Here is a 12,803-nt window from a genome sequence, read left to right as displayed (position 1 = left end):
GTCTCTCGTTCTAGATATTATTTTTCTTCAGGGAACTGAAGTTATATTCAAGGTTGCTCTCAGCTTACTGAGCAGCCAGGAGGCACTTATAATGGAGTGTGAAAACTTTGAAAATATTGTTGAATTTCTCAAAAGTACATTACCTGATATGAATACCACTGAAATGGAAAAAATTATTACCCAGGTATGATGTAAAAATGATCCAACAAGTACTAAATGTTTTCACATAAGAATGTAGTTTGCCCAACATCCATTTTCTTCAAGGTCTTCTTTTCTTTTATCAGGCACATTTTATTTATAAATGAGACAATTATGACGTATTAGCATTGTCACATGGTCTACCTGCTTCTGCTTATGCATAGAAAATATGGCATAGTGCTTTTTTTTTTTTTTCAGGAATCCTTTTCATTTAAACCAATGCTAAGACCCACGTTATAAATTGAAGAGTCAAGATGACTCTTCCATTGAAGTAGTTGAGGTCAACAGGTTTTTGAGATGGATATTTCCAAACAGCTACAGGCCTATGAGGTAGAATATCACGTGCTGCAGGATGAGCTTCTAGAATCTTCCTATGCCTGTGAGGACAGTGAACCTCTGGAGAATCTAGGGAGAACCAAAATAGAATGAAGTTTTTTAGGTTTTTCAATGTCATTAATTCTTTCAGAATTTATAAGAGGGGCCAGGCCTGTGACCCCAGCTACTTGGGAGGGAGAGGCTATGCAATTTCAAGTTTAAGGCCACCCTAGTGATGTCGCTCAGTGATTGAATGCTTATCCAGCATGTTCAAAGTCCTGCATTTTATTCTTAGCATAACTAAAACATAACTAATATTCAGATTATCATGTGCATAGTTACCAGGAGTTTCTAATTGTTAAAATATTTTTAATAATTAGCCTGGGACCCAGGCTATCCTTACACTTGCTTTTCTCCCACTCTTGTGGCTCAAGTGCTGTGCTTGCAGGAATAATCTCCTATATACTACTGGCTGACATAACTTGCATCGATATCAAGCAGTTATGTATTATCCTTTTGGAGATTTGAAATCAAATATATCCTCTTTAAAAAAAAAACAAAACACCACACTGTGGGGATGGGGGAAACAACAGACCAATATAATGAAGTTAAAAAGGGAATTTCCTGACTCCCAGGTTCCTGGTAGGATTTGAACTGATTACCTGTAGCATCTAGTGCTGATCTTGAAAGAGGCTCCCAAAGAATAGCAAATGAATCATGCATTTATTAAGACCTTTCTGTTCCATTAATGCACACAGTCAAAATACTCCTAGGGAACTTGGCTTAGTAACCAGCAGAGGTTATCTCTGGCATATAATCATTGCTCAACAACAAACGCTGATGTGGTACATTTCAGGAGGCAGCTATTAGATTACAGTCATCTTGGTTGCAAAATACCGTTGGATGATGTTAGTTTATTTCGGTGACTTGGGCTCATTTTCAGGACGTTTTATTTGCATATGAGTATGCTCTGTGCTATTGTATTGGAAGTTGAATCTATTTCACTTGTTCTTGTGTGGATTAGCCAGGCCTATTTCCTCGTTTGGTATGTTTTAATATTTCCATTAGCACTGGGACGTAAACAGTAAATCTAGCAGTATATACCACTTGTATCATGGTTTATACATAGATACTGAAGGCCAGACTAACCAACACGTGGTGTTTTAACAGGTTTTTGAGATGGATATTTCCAAACAGTTACACGCCTATGAGGTAGAATATCACGTGCTGCAGGATGAGCTTCTAGAATCTTCCTATGCCTGTGAGGACAGTGAATCTCTGGAGAAGCTGGAGAGAGCCAACAACCAATTGAAAAGACAGAACATGGACCTCCTGGAAAAACTCCAGGTACAGAAATAAAGATCGGAACACTGATCGGTGTGCTGCCCTGCATGCATGGAACTGCTCAGAATGATTGTGATACCTATGTGGGTTAAACCACTGAAGATGAAGAGCCTTGGTATCTCATTAGTTTCTTGTGTATGGGGGCTACAAATATACTAAGTACCACTTGGGAGAGAAAAATGCTCACCCACTAAACAGTAGAACAGCAATTCAAGGCAGAATTTGGGTTCATCTTGTTGGATGTTCTGTAATTCAGAGAAGTTGAGCGGAGTTGGGGATGTGGTTGTATGAGCTTGGACTGGGCTCTGAGGGCTGAGCAGTGAGTGAGGAGAGCCTCCGTTTGCTCAGAGCAGGAGGCTGCATCATTCAGAGGCTGTGTCAGAGTGGGGTTAGCCTAGTATCAGCTCAGGTTCCATACTAGGGAGAGAACAGGTGGAGAGTGGAGTGTGGCAGATTTTCTTTGTTGTCTAAGAACACAGTTGTCTGTGTCCCTCTGCAGAAGGAGACATCTCAAGAGGGTTTGAGCCTCACATCTGGAAGAACAATATAAACCAAAGACAGACTAGGGTGGAGTAAGATGGAAGCGGGACAGGTTTTGTAAAAATCTGGCTAGGGATGGTGACATTTTCTAGAATAGGACAGAGGTGGAAAGATGTTTGTGGGTAAGTAGAAAGTGGGCACATAACAAATAGTCCTGGCACTCAGGAATGCACAATTACTCTAGTCCCCAGTAATTTACTGTAGTTTATAAACAGACAAAAATGTAACAAACGATCTACAAAGTAATATTCTGTCCTCAAAGTAGTATGATAGGATCCGTGTTCTGCAGGTGAGGAAGTAATCAAACAGAGGAAATTAGCAGATAGTTTGTTCTCAGAAGTCCCCTGGGCTGGATCACTTACAGAGCAAAGGGGTTGATTTAATCCCCTGTTCTGGAGGCTGAAACAGTGAGCTGCTCACTCCGGCAAAGGCCCTTGGGTATGTCACATGGAGATGGTGTCATGGTGGGAGCAGGGAACAGAGGGAGACTTGTCAAGATGAGAAAGGAATCCAGGGACAGGGAAAGCCAGTTTTTCTCTTTGGGAAAATAACATTTTACAAGAACTAAGAAAGGTCTTATGAAAAGTACCTTAATGGCATTCAAGGGGACCATCCTCAGTGATCTCTGAGAGATGATACCAGTGTGTAACATCATCACTTGGTATCTAGATATAACAGGAAAGCCTTCTATCAGGTGTGTGTGGGGGGGAATGGGCACAGCCACACCAAAGCCATATAGTAGCAGGAGTTGAGCCTCTTGGGGAGGAATTTTTTTAAAAAAATATTTCTTCCTATTAAACAGTAAGCCAATGTGATTTATTCACAGTAGGAAAATAGTTGCTGCACTAAAAGTTCCTTATTACTCGACTATTTCAATATCCACGGAAGCTTTTCTTGTTGGGAGGGGCATTTGCATCATTTTCCATGGGTGATGGTCTGTAGTTGCTACAGACTTTCTATCCACAGTTCCACGTAGTCAAGCTTCCCAGTCAGGTCTTTGGGTAGTTGAAGGTTCTAGCCCTGGAAAGGATTGGGGAGATCCTGAGCATCCCACTTTGTTTTTCTGGGAAGGTAATTACCAAGGAGCAAGATTGTCCAGAACTACCAATCACTTGGATTCCTTCTGAAACATGTGAGCTTTTCCTTACCAATGTACTCATTCTATGGTGGATGATACAGCAGGGCGGCCCTGGCCAGAGTCAGCTTCATGCTACTTAGATTAGAATCTATCAAAACTGTGTTCAAAACTGACTCCTGTTGGAACCGGGCCACAGCTAACATGAACTGGGTTTCACCTGGGAGGCAAACTGGGGCTGAAAGAGAAGGAAACTAGGCAGATGAGAGAGAGATGGAGCCAAGACAATGTTCTGATCAAGGCTCAAATGTTTAATAAAAGTCTGTGCTTATAAAGGAGGAAACCCATCCCCTGCCACACCAAGTTTCTTGATGTTGAGATGCCAAGTTGTCAGCAGAGCCTTTTAGCAGTTAAGTCTCCAAATTCACAGGTTGCAGTTAACTCTGGAAAAACTGGTTCGGCCTCACTGCAGGTGGTAGGCAGTGTCACATCAAAGGAAACTAGCTGATGGAGGAGCTGCACCTCAGGTGGCCCCACCTCAGTGGGTCTGAACCAGCCTACCTAGGCTGAAGGAGGTTACAGGCTCCCATAGCAAAAAGTAGTCAAGAGTTTATGTATTCTGTCTTTAATCAGACTGGACGGACGGGGACTCCAGTGGGTGTGGGTGAGGATTGTGGTGTGTTGTCACAGTATTGCTTTACTGTTGTCATTAGTGAGAGGAGATAAATCAGTCACGTGAGTGTAATATATACATACACATGCCTATACAATATGTCTATTAAACATATACATACACATGTATGCATAATCCATATTTAATATTTTGCTGGGATTTGAATCCAGAATCTTTTATATGACAGAAAAGTTCTGAGCTACATCTTCTGCTTCCAATACCTGGATTTTTGGGCACTCTTTTTAGAGAGACAACAAAACTCCCTCAAGGAGTTTCAGAGGACATTTTTATATACTGAAATGTACTTGAAAAAATATATGTATTTTTCTCACTGTTTGTTCACATGAGATTCTGTTAACTAATGTTCTAATTATCTAATAACTAATTATCTAATAACTAATTATCTAATAACAAATATAAGACATGACTGTTACTGTTGTAAAGAATCAGATTCCTCAAATATTTAATTTAGATGACTTTTCTTTTCTTGACAAACAGGTGGCTCATGCTAAAATTCAGGCCTTGGAATCCAACCTAGAAACTCTTTTGACCAGAGAAACCAAAATGAAAGCTTTAATCCGGACCCTGGAACAAGAAAAAATGGCATATCAAAAGACAGTGGAACAGATCCGGAAGCTGCTACCAGCAGATGTGCTGGCCAACTGTGAATTGATGTTGAGAGACTTAACTCATCCAACAAATGACAAAGCCAAGGCAGGAAATAAGCCATAGTTTCAGATATGGTCTCAGCAGACAGCTTTCTTTAAAATATCTGGATAAAGGACCCTGTGTAAGGTTGATCAGAAAGCTGGTAGGACAGCTACTACTGGTGGTAAGATCATCAGAAGGCGATGTAGCTCTCCTCAGAGCACTCCACTCTTAAGCCATCACAGACATCCAGACTGTATTTTCTTCTGGTTGTTGCCAACTATGTACATAACCATATATAAGTGGACATAAAGATCCACGCTTTCAAATCAAACAGTAGGCGTGTGTTAGGAGCAACTTTTCTTTTTCAGTCAGAACTTCATGAAAATCACATCAAAGGGAAGTTCAAGTGAGATTCTCCTTGGATACACATGAAATCCTTTTGGTTTTCTAGTGAAACAAATCTAGAATATCTTTGTATATTGAAATATACTTGAACAACAAGAAAAGATGAATGTATTTTTCCCTGCCCCCAAAGACTAGCATGCTTCACTCAGTGTGGTAGGCAGACACATTTCTTTAGCTATGTGTCTGTGTCTATAAGGGACATGATTGGCTTCCAGTCTCACTCCCGTGAGTCTCCTAGGAAGGTGGGGCTCTTCTGCCCTGCCTGCTGTGTGACAACCAGCACGTCTAACCTTTGAGGATCCTGACCCTGGTTAGGCTTTGCTTTAGATACACATAGGGAGAAAGCAGGACACTGTGGCTGAGTCAACCCCTCTCAGGGTGAAGAGGACTGTTGCTAATTTTCTAGCAGATTAGACCAGCATTGATATTCAAGCCTCAAACACACCATTAAGCTCCTGAATTGCCTAGGGTAGCCTTTTGCCATTTTACTTAAGTGACTTCTACAGAGGCAAGCAGTTGTTTGGTGCTGTGTTTACCAAGTGAGAGGGTTTGCTATTTTCTCACAGAAGTATGGGAGCATTCTATGTAGTCCTTGCGACCTTCGGTTTTAGAATAGGGAAATAAAATTAGGATTTCCCAAAGATGATACACCGCGTTGAGTTACTTTTCTATTTTTTTTTGCTCAATGCCAGAACCCATTTTTAATCACTTTCCCCTTCCATGTGAAAATTTAGAACTGTGAACTCTTTAGGAACCAATCATGAAAAGCACACAGGAAGGGATGGAAGCGTCTCCACCCCTGGGGTAAAACCTACGATTCTGTGTTTGGACTCCTGGCTTCTGCTGCGTACAGATAGGATACTAGAGAATGTTCATGCAAGCTGGGTGCATGGATGGCAAGTCATTTTCCCAGGACGTGTTCAGTCCCTACAGCAGAGACGACTTAACAGTAGTGCCTCTGAACACTGCTACAGCATTCTGTTTGGCCTTTGTAAACAGTGTTCACTGTTGCTGCTCTTTCAGCCCTTGTCTTTTTGCAGATGGGTTACTTGGGGGGTATTTTTCCTCAAAGAGAGTTGAGTATGCACAAGATGAAATTTTATCATAGTGCTTTTGAGTCAAGATGTAAAGCTTCCAAAGACATGGAAACGTGTGGATGAACAGCATCTAGGCTGTTCTCCACTTGAATGTCACAAGTATCACAGGGTCATAGTAGCCTTGGATCTAGGGGGTTTTCTCCTTTAAAAAGGTCTTATTAGCCAGGGGGGTTGATTTACGTTCTAGATTCTAGGAAGTGCTCATTATTGATTCTCCGTTCGGTTGAGGGCCATTAGTTGATCTGTTGCTTGGATCTCTTGAAAATGGTTTCATTTATAGGATCTCTATTCAGCATTACTGTCTGATGGTTGGAATCATTTCCTTGTGGTGGCTGAAGGATCCTTATGTCAGGGAAGGAAATATTTTCTTTCCATTTCTCCATTAAAAGTAAACTATGTTCCGGATGTTGGGAGCCAGCAGCATGGGTTGTTTATGGTATTCAGTGATTAAGACAATATGGATGTGGTATTTTCTTGGTGAAAATGACTTTTCTTTCTCATTGGTGATTTTTTTTAAAAAAATGTTACAACTGTTTCGCTTTGTAATATTACATCTTCATCAGGTTCCTGTAACGTCTAGAATCATTTCCAATAAATATGTTGCTGCCATTTCCTGAGCTTTTTTGCTGTTATTTATTTATTTTTTTTTTTTGAGGAGTGGGGTAGGCCAAAAACTCTTGCCGAGAGACTTGAAAACAAAACCTGCATGGTTACTCATAACTGCCTAACCCTGAAAGTGCCTAACAGTCTCATGCAAACAATCTGGGAAGACAAAGATAAATTAAGGCAACTATAGGAATGCATTACCACCACTTTCACCTTCTTTCCTAATGAAGCCTTCACTACTGACTGGAGAAAGAGAACGGAGGCTAAGCTGACACTTCTTTCCTCCCTGGACCCTGCCCTCTCTCCCTCCATCCTTTCCTTATTTCTTCCTTCTCCTCTTTCCCTATTTTCCCAGAACTATGGATGGAAGCTAAGACTTCATACACGCTAAGCAAGTACTCTATCATTGAACTGTATCTTTAGCTGTATCCCTTTTATTGCTTAGGTCCTCTTGTAGATAAAAACAGTATATAAAATTGCAGAATTTTCCTATTAGCTTTGCTTCCAAATGGCTAAGAATTAAGACACTTACACTGTAAGTCTACTCCTACCTAACATTTACTTTAAATTATCCTTAAGTCTGTTTGTAATGTACTAAGAGGCTCCTAAATTTTCTTGCTAATAATGTTAACACTCAGTATTAAAGGTTTTTTTTTTCATTGTATATAGTAAAAAGTTGGAGAAGGATGCAGTGTGATCCTTTGTGAAGTGTATGTATGTATATATGTGTGTTTGTGTATGTATGTATGTATGTATTAATATGTGTATGTGTATATGCCCAGTTGTCTGTATGTGTACCATATGTATGCAGTGTCAAAAGAGGGCATCCAGTATCCTGAAGCTATAAGTTATAAGCAGTTGTAAGGTGCTTGATGTGGGTGCTGGAAACCAAACCTGGGTCCTCTGTAAGAGCTGCAAGTGCTCTTAACCAGTCCCAGACCCCAGGAGAGTCTTAATGGTATAGTCTTCTATACCATCCACACTGGCTTACCTGTTTTGTTATTATTCTTTTCCTCACACCTATAACGTATGAATAAGGAATTTATCACCTCACAGCATATGCTATTTTGCCCTTCACCCACACATGACACTCTCATAAGAGTGACATGAAGAGGAACAGCCATGGACATGAGGTCAAAGGTTCGATACGAATTTTGTTTTCACCACTGGTATGTATTCATTCAGAAAGCAGGTCTTATCAGCTAGTTCAAAGTTGATTCCAGCTAGGAGAACTTATGGCCCTTGTCCTCAGAGAGTTCTGATCTTGGTAGGAGGAAGGGGATGATGGGAAAACAAGGGATGACACACTGTTACATGCAAAGAAATAAACTTTAAGATAAATGTCACCGAGGTCAGCTGGGGCAGAAGAGGTTGGGCAGCTCAAGGAGTGGGTGTGGCAAGTATCTGGAAGAAGAGCACATTAGTGGGAGTCTCAAAGTGCCAGCTGAAGTGCCCTAGGTGGTGTAGGGAAACAGGTGAAGGGGGGCACTGTGTGAGTCATACTTAGCCAAATGAGTGCAGTCCCTTAGGGCTGTGGTCAGAGATGTGGTCAGTTGATTGAAATATATTACATATGATAAAGTATACATAAATGTAGTATACTAAACATGAGGCTATGTATTCCAATCTGCTTATAATCTATATTCTCATTATTTTATTATTCAATTCTCTTCGTTGAATCAGTTTATAATTCTAGGAGACTGGTCCAGGAAAATTAAGTTATTGTTCATTATAGAAGCTTCCCAATGGGATCTTTTTTAACAGATAATTCCTATCCCTATACTTTTCTTTTGAATTATTATCCTTAAATCTTCATGTTGTTCCACCACCTTTGAACTAGTGCATCCCAATCATCTCCCAAACTTAACCAAGCACCGCATAGACATACCAACCGTAAGCCAATCCCCCTTGCCTGGACACAGTCAAAACTGTAAAGTTTGTGTTTTCCCTTCCCATGATAGGGAATATACTCAGCTTTTTCCGAACGATGGGACACATTGGGAACATTTAGGAGACACCTGGCATTTGGTAATAGTGTGTAATGTGCACATAAGTAGCTAACCACATACATACTGTTATTGCCTCCTGTTTCTTTCTGTACATCATGCTTACTGCCTTTCTCTAGTCTCCTTTTCCCCAGGACATTTGTTTCAGTCTGCTTGATCCTTCTTAGCCATCTGTAGTCAGTGAATCCTTGGCATAGAACAGAATTAACCTTCCTTGTTACAAATGATATGTGGAAAAAATCTAAATATTACTTAATATCACACAAGGAAGGGCCATAAAGTTAATACCTTGGACTGCCATGAAGTATTTCTGAAATGGCAAAACTAAGAGCAGTGTATTTTTTTTTAAAGAGACATCAACATGCTTTGATTTCATCGCAGAGGTTTCTCTAGGCAGCATAGCCTCTGGGCCTGAATGCTTTACTGTGATATAATTGAATAGATTTGCATCCAGAAAAAGATTAGGATAATCTAATAAGAATTGGTCAGTCTTGGAAGGAAGAACAGAAGGCAGGTTTTGGCAGATACAACTAGAGAAAACCTTTGCCAAGGCCCTTGGCAATGTCCATGTTGTGACTGTGAATACAGAGAGCTCTGGCCTCTATAATCCATGTGGCCTGGCCCTTCTATGACAGGTCTGTCCCCATTGTGAGACCCCTGTGCCATCTGTGTTGGACTGGTGCCCTAGACACCCAACTCATTGGTCTCCCTTTATGTAAAGTCTGTGTCTTACGGGCATATTATCATTTATGATTGATTCAGCTTTGCTTTTTGTCACAGAGAAGCTAGGCACATAATGCAAATACCCAAGCTCCTTGACAAATGTGTTCTTAGAAATGCATTAAAAACCAGAAGTCCTGCTCTTAAAAATTCTGGTGAAATATATTCGGTGTAAAATTTAGGATCTTGACTTTTTGAGCATGAGGCTCAGTGGCATAACCTGAATCCACACTGTTGTAATAACCATTCTCCATATCCAGCCATCCTTTTCCTCTTGCAAAACATCCACTGCGTCCATTGAAAAGTTCTCAGCCCTAACTAGCCTTTCTTAATTGCCATCTATGTTATAACATGTATCCAGATTTCCTCTTTACTTTGTGTGCATGTGTTTTGGGTGTGTATATGTGTCTGAATGGTGGTGTGTATGTGCCACGACATGTGTGTGGAGGTTCAAGGACAACCCTAGGTGTTTGTCACTACCTTCTACCTTCTTTGAGACAGGATCTCTTAGTCATTGCTGTGTATGTTGTATTAGTTGGCCTATCCATTTTTAAGAAGCTTCTACTGTCTCTGCTTCCTGTCTTGTCATAGGAATGTTGGGCTTACATGTACACAGCTTTACATAGATTTGGGGATCTGCATTTATTTCCTCATGCCTGGGCATCAAACACTTTATCCATTGCGTCTTCTCCTTGGTCCAGAATTTCCTTTCTTTTAAAGACCAGGATCCCATAGTAAACACATCAACTACATTTTGTTTCTTTAATTTCTCTGGATTTAGATACATGTTTTTCTTATGCTCTTTTGGTTATTATGATTAATGCCGCTCTGATAGTGGATGTACAAATTCATCTGTCTTAAGAACTTGGGTTTTATGAGTCTACCCATGAAGAGTGAAATCTGTAGTTTGTGCTTTATGAAATTAAATTGTTGAGCCTTCGAGGTCTGACACTGGGGCAACTGCATCTGGGTAAGTGTAGCTTTAGGGTGACTTATTGTTATTATTATTACATGGAAGAACCTTAAATGTATAAGACTGGTGTTGGCAAATTAGTTTTCACAGTAATAACGGTGCTTTGTAGATATAAGAGAAGGATTTTCTCTTTCTACAAGCTATTTAAATACGGCTGAGATTCATGTTTGTCTCTTGCAAAGTAGAATCTGTATGTGGCCTGACATTGTTTCCTTCCCAAATTGAGTTAATTTGCAAACGCGCAGTTGTTAATCTCAATAGAACATGATGTTATTCAGAAACAATTATTGCCATTAAAATGCGTCTTTCACTCTTAGGCTGAAGGATGCTCTGCAATGGGACCCTTCAAAAGGAAATGAGAGCCTTCTCTACGCTGGCTTCCAACAGCTCAGATGTACACATTTTTCTTATTATATTTGTGCTTTATTTTGTCTAGCAAATGCTTCTTCAGCCTCAGTCCTCTCTGAGCCACCATTTAGCCTTTGTATAGTAAATTGGGTACTCATGGAGAGAAAGCACCATTGACTGTTTAAGTCTATTGTAGCTCTTGCAGTTAGAGCAGTCACTGGGACTTTACCAGTCCTTACATTTAAAATCACACGGCACAATGGAGAGGGCAGGATCAGTGGCATAGGGACATTGATATGTTTGATTTTCTTTCCAATTTTTTCATTAGGACAGACTTAGAATGACCTGTTATGACATCTGAATAGACTTCCCCCTTATTCAAAGAATTAAAAGAAGAATATTTCTTTTCATCTTATTTTCTAAAGCTACATTGCTAAGCCATTCTTTTTAAAACTCATTTTTACTATACGTGTGTGTCTTAATTATTATATATTATGTATTCATGTGGTTGGGTAAGTGCATATGCCATGATACACATATGACGTCACAGGACAACTTGTAGGAGTTAGCTCTTTTCTTCCACCATGTGGGCTTACAGCAACTGAATTTAGGTTATCAAGTTTGGTGGCAAGCACCCTTACTGGATGAGTCATCTCACTGGGCCTGATCAATAATTTTGGATCAACAAACTTGTTTTTTCCTTTAAAGTGTAGGGATAGCCAATGACCAATAAACATTACTTTAAAGTGCTGAGCATCTCAGGCATTGGAGAACTCAAATACAAAATCTCTTTGATATTCCACCTTACCCCAGTCAGAATAGTCAACATCGAGAACATAAATGGCAAGAAAGGCAGACGAGGGTGTGGGAAAAGACACTGATTCACCGCTGGTGGGAATGCAAACTACTCCTGCCACTGTGGAATCAGTAAGGAAGTTCCTCAAAAACCTAAAAGTAGATCCACCCCGAGACTGAGCTATACCACTCCTGATCATTTATCCAAAAGGTCCTTATCACAGAGACACCACACATCTTATCACTCACAATAACTAAGGGATAGAATCAGCCCAGCTATCTGTCCATGGATGAATAGATACTAAAAATATGGTACGTATATGAAAGGGATTTTTACTTACTTGTAAAGTAAAATGAAATCACAACATTTGCAGGAAAATGATGAAATTGGAAATTATATTAAGCGAGGTGAATCAGACAAATATTGTATATTTTTGTCCCTTATGTGGACTCCAGACTTTAAATTTTATGTATGGCTGGACCCTAGAACTTAATCTATGGCTGTGGCAAACACCATGACCTGTGCAACTTGTGGGGGAGGAGGGTTTGTTTTATCTTTATTTGTTTGTTTTTGTTTTTTTTTAATTTTTAATATTTTTTATTACATATTTTCCTCAATTACATTTCCAATGCTATCCCAAAAGTCCCCCATAGCGCCCCCCACTTCCCTACCCACCCATTCCCATTCTTTTGGCCCTGGCATTCCCCTATATTGGGGCATATAAAGTTTGCAAGTCCAATGGGCCTCTCTTTCCACTGATGGCCGACTAGGCCATCTTTCAATACATATGCAGCTAGAGACAAGAGCTGCCGGGTACTGGTTAGTTCATATTGTTGTTCCAACTATAGGGTTGCAGATCCCTTTAGCTCCTTGGGTACTTTCCCTAGCTTCTCCATTGGGAGCCCTGTGATACATCCAATAGCTGACTGTGAGCATCCACTCATGTTTGCTAGGCCCCTGCATAGTCTCACAAGAGACAGCTATATTTGGGTCCTTTCAGCAAAATCTTGCTAGTGTATGCAATGGTGTCAGCGTTTAGAAGCTGATTATGGGATG

General features: G+C 40.2%; 1 protein-coding gene across 3 annotated transcripts in view; it reads left to right on the top strand.

The window, feature by feature from the left end:
• The window catches only part of Tbc1d4 (TBC1 domain family member 4), a 166,998-nt gene extending 160,095 nt beyond the window's left edge, over positions 1–6,903 (top strand). For all 3 annotated transcript variants that reach the window (XM_029468868.2, XM_021181592.3, XM_021181593.3), the window contains 3 exons: positions 15–184; positions 1,684–1,860; positions 4,644–6,903. In XM_029468868.2, the coding sequence (XP_029324728.1) occupies positions 15–184; positions 1,684–1,860; positions 4,644–4,877 (581 nt within the window). In that variant the 3' untranslated portion in view covers positions 4,878–6,903. The remainder of the gene's footprint in view (positions 1–14; positions 185–1,683; positions 1,861–4,643) is intronic.
• The last annotated feature ends 5,900 nt before the right edge of the window (positions 6,904–12,803 follow it).

This window comes from Mus caroli, unplaced genomic scaffold (assembly GCF_978045245.1).
Source record: "Mus caroli unplaced genomic scaffold, Mus_caroli_1 scaffold_12, whole genome shotgun sequence".
Classification (NCBI taxonomy): domain Eukaryota; kingdom Metazoa; phylum Chordata; class Mammalia; order Rodentia; family Muridae; genus Mus; species Mus caroli.
This window is presented reverse-complemented; position numbering and strand designations above follow the sequence as displayed.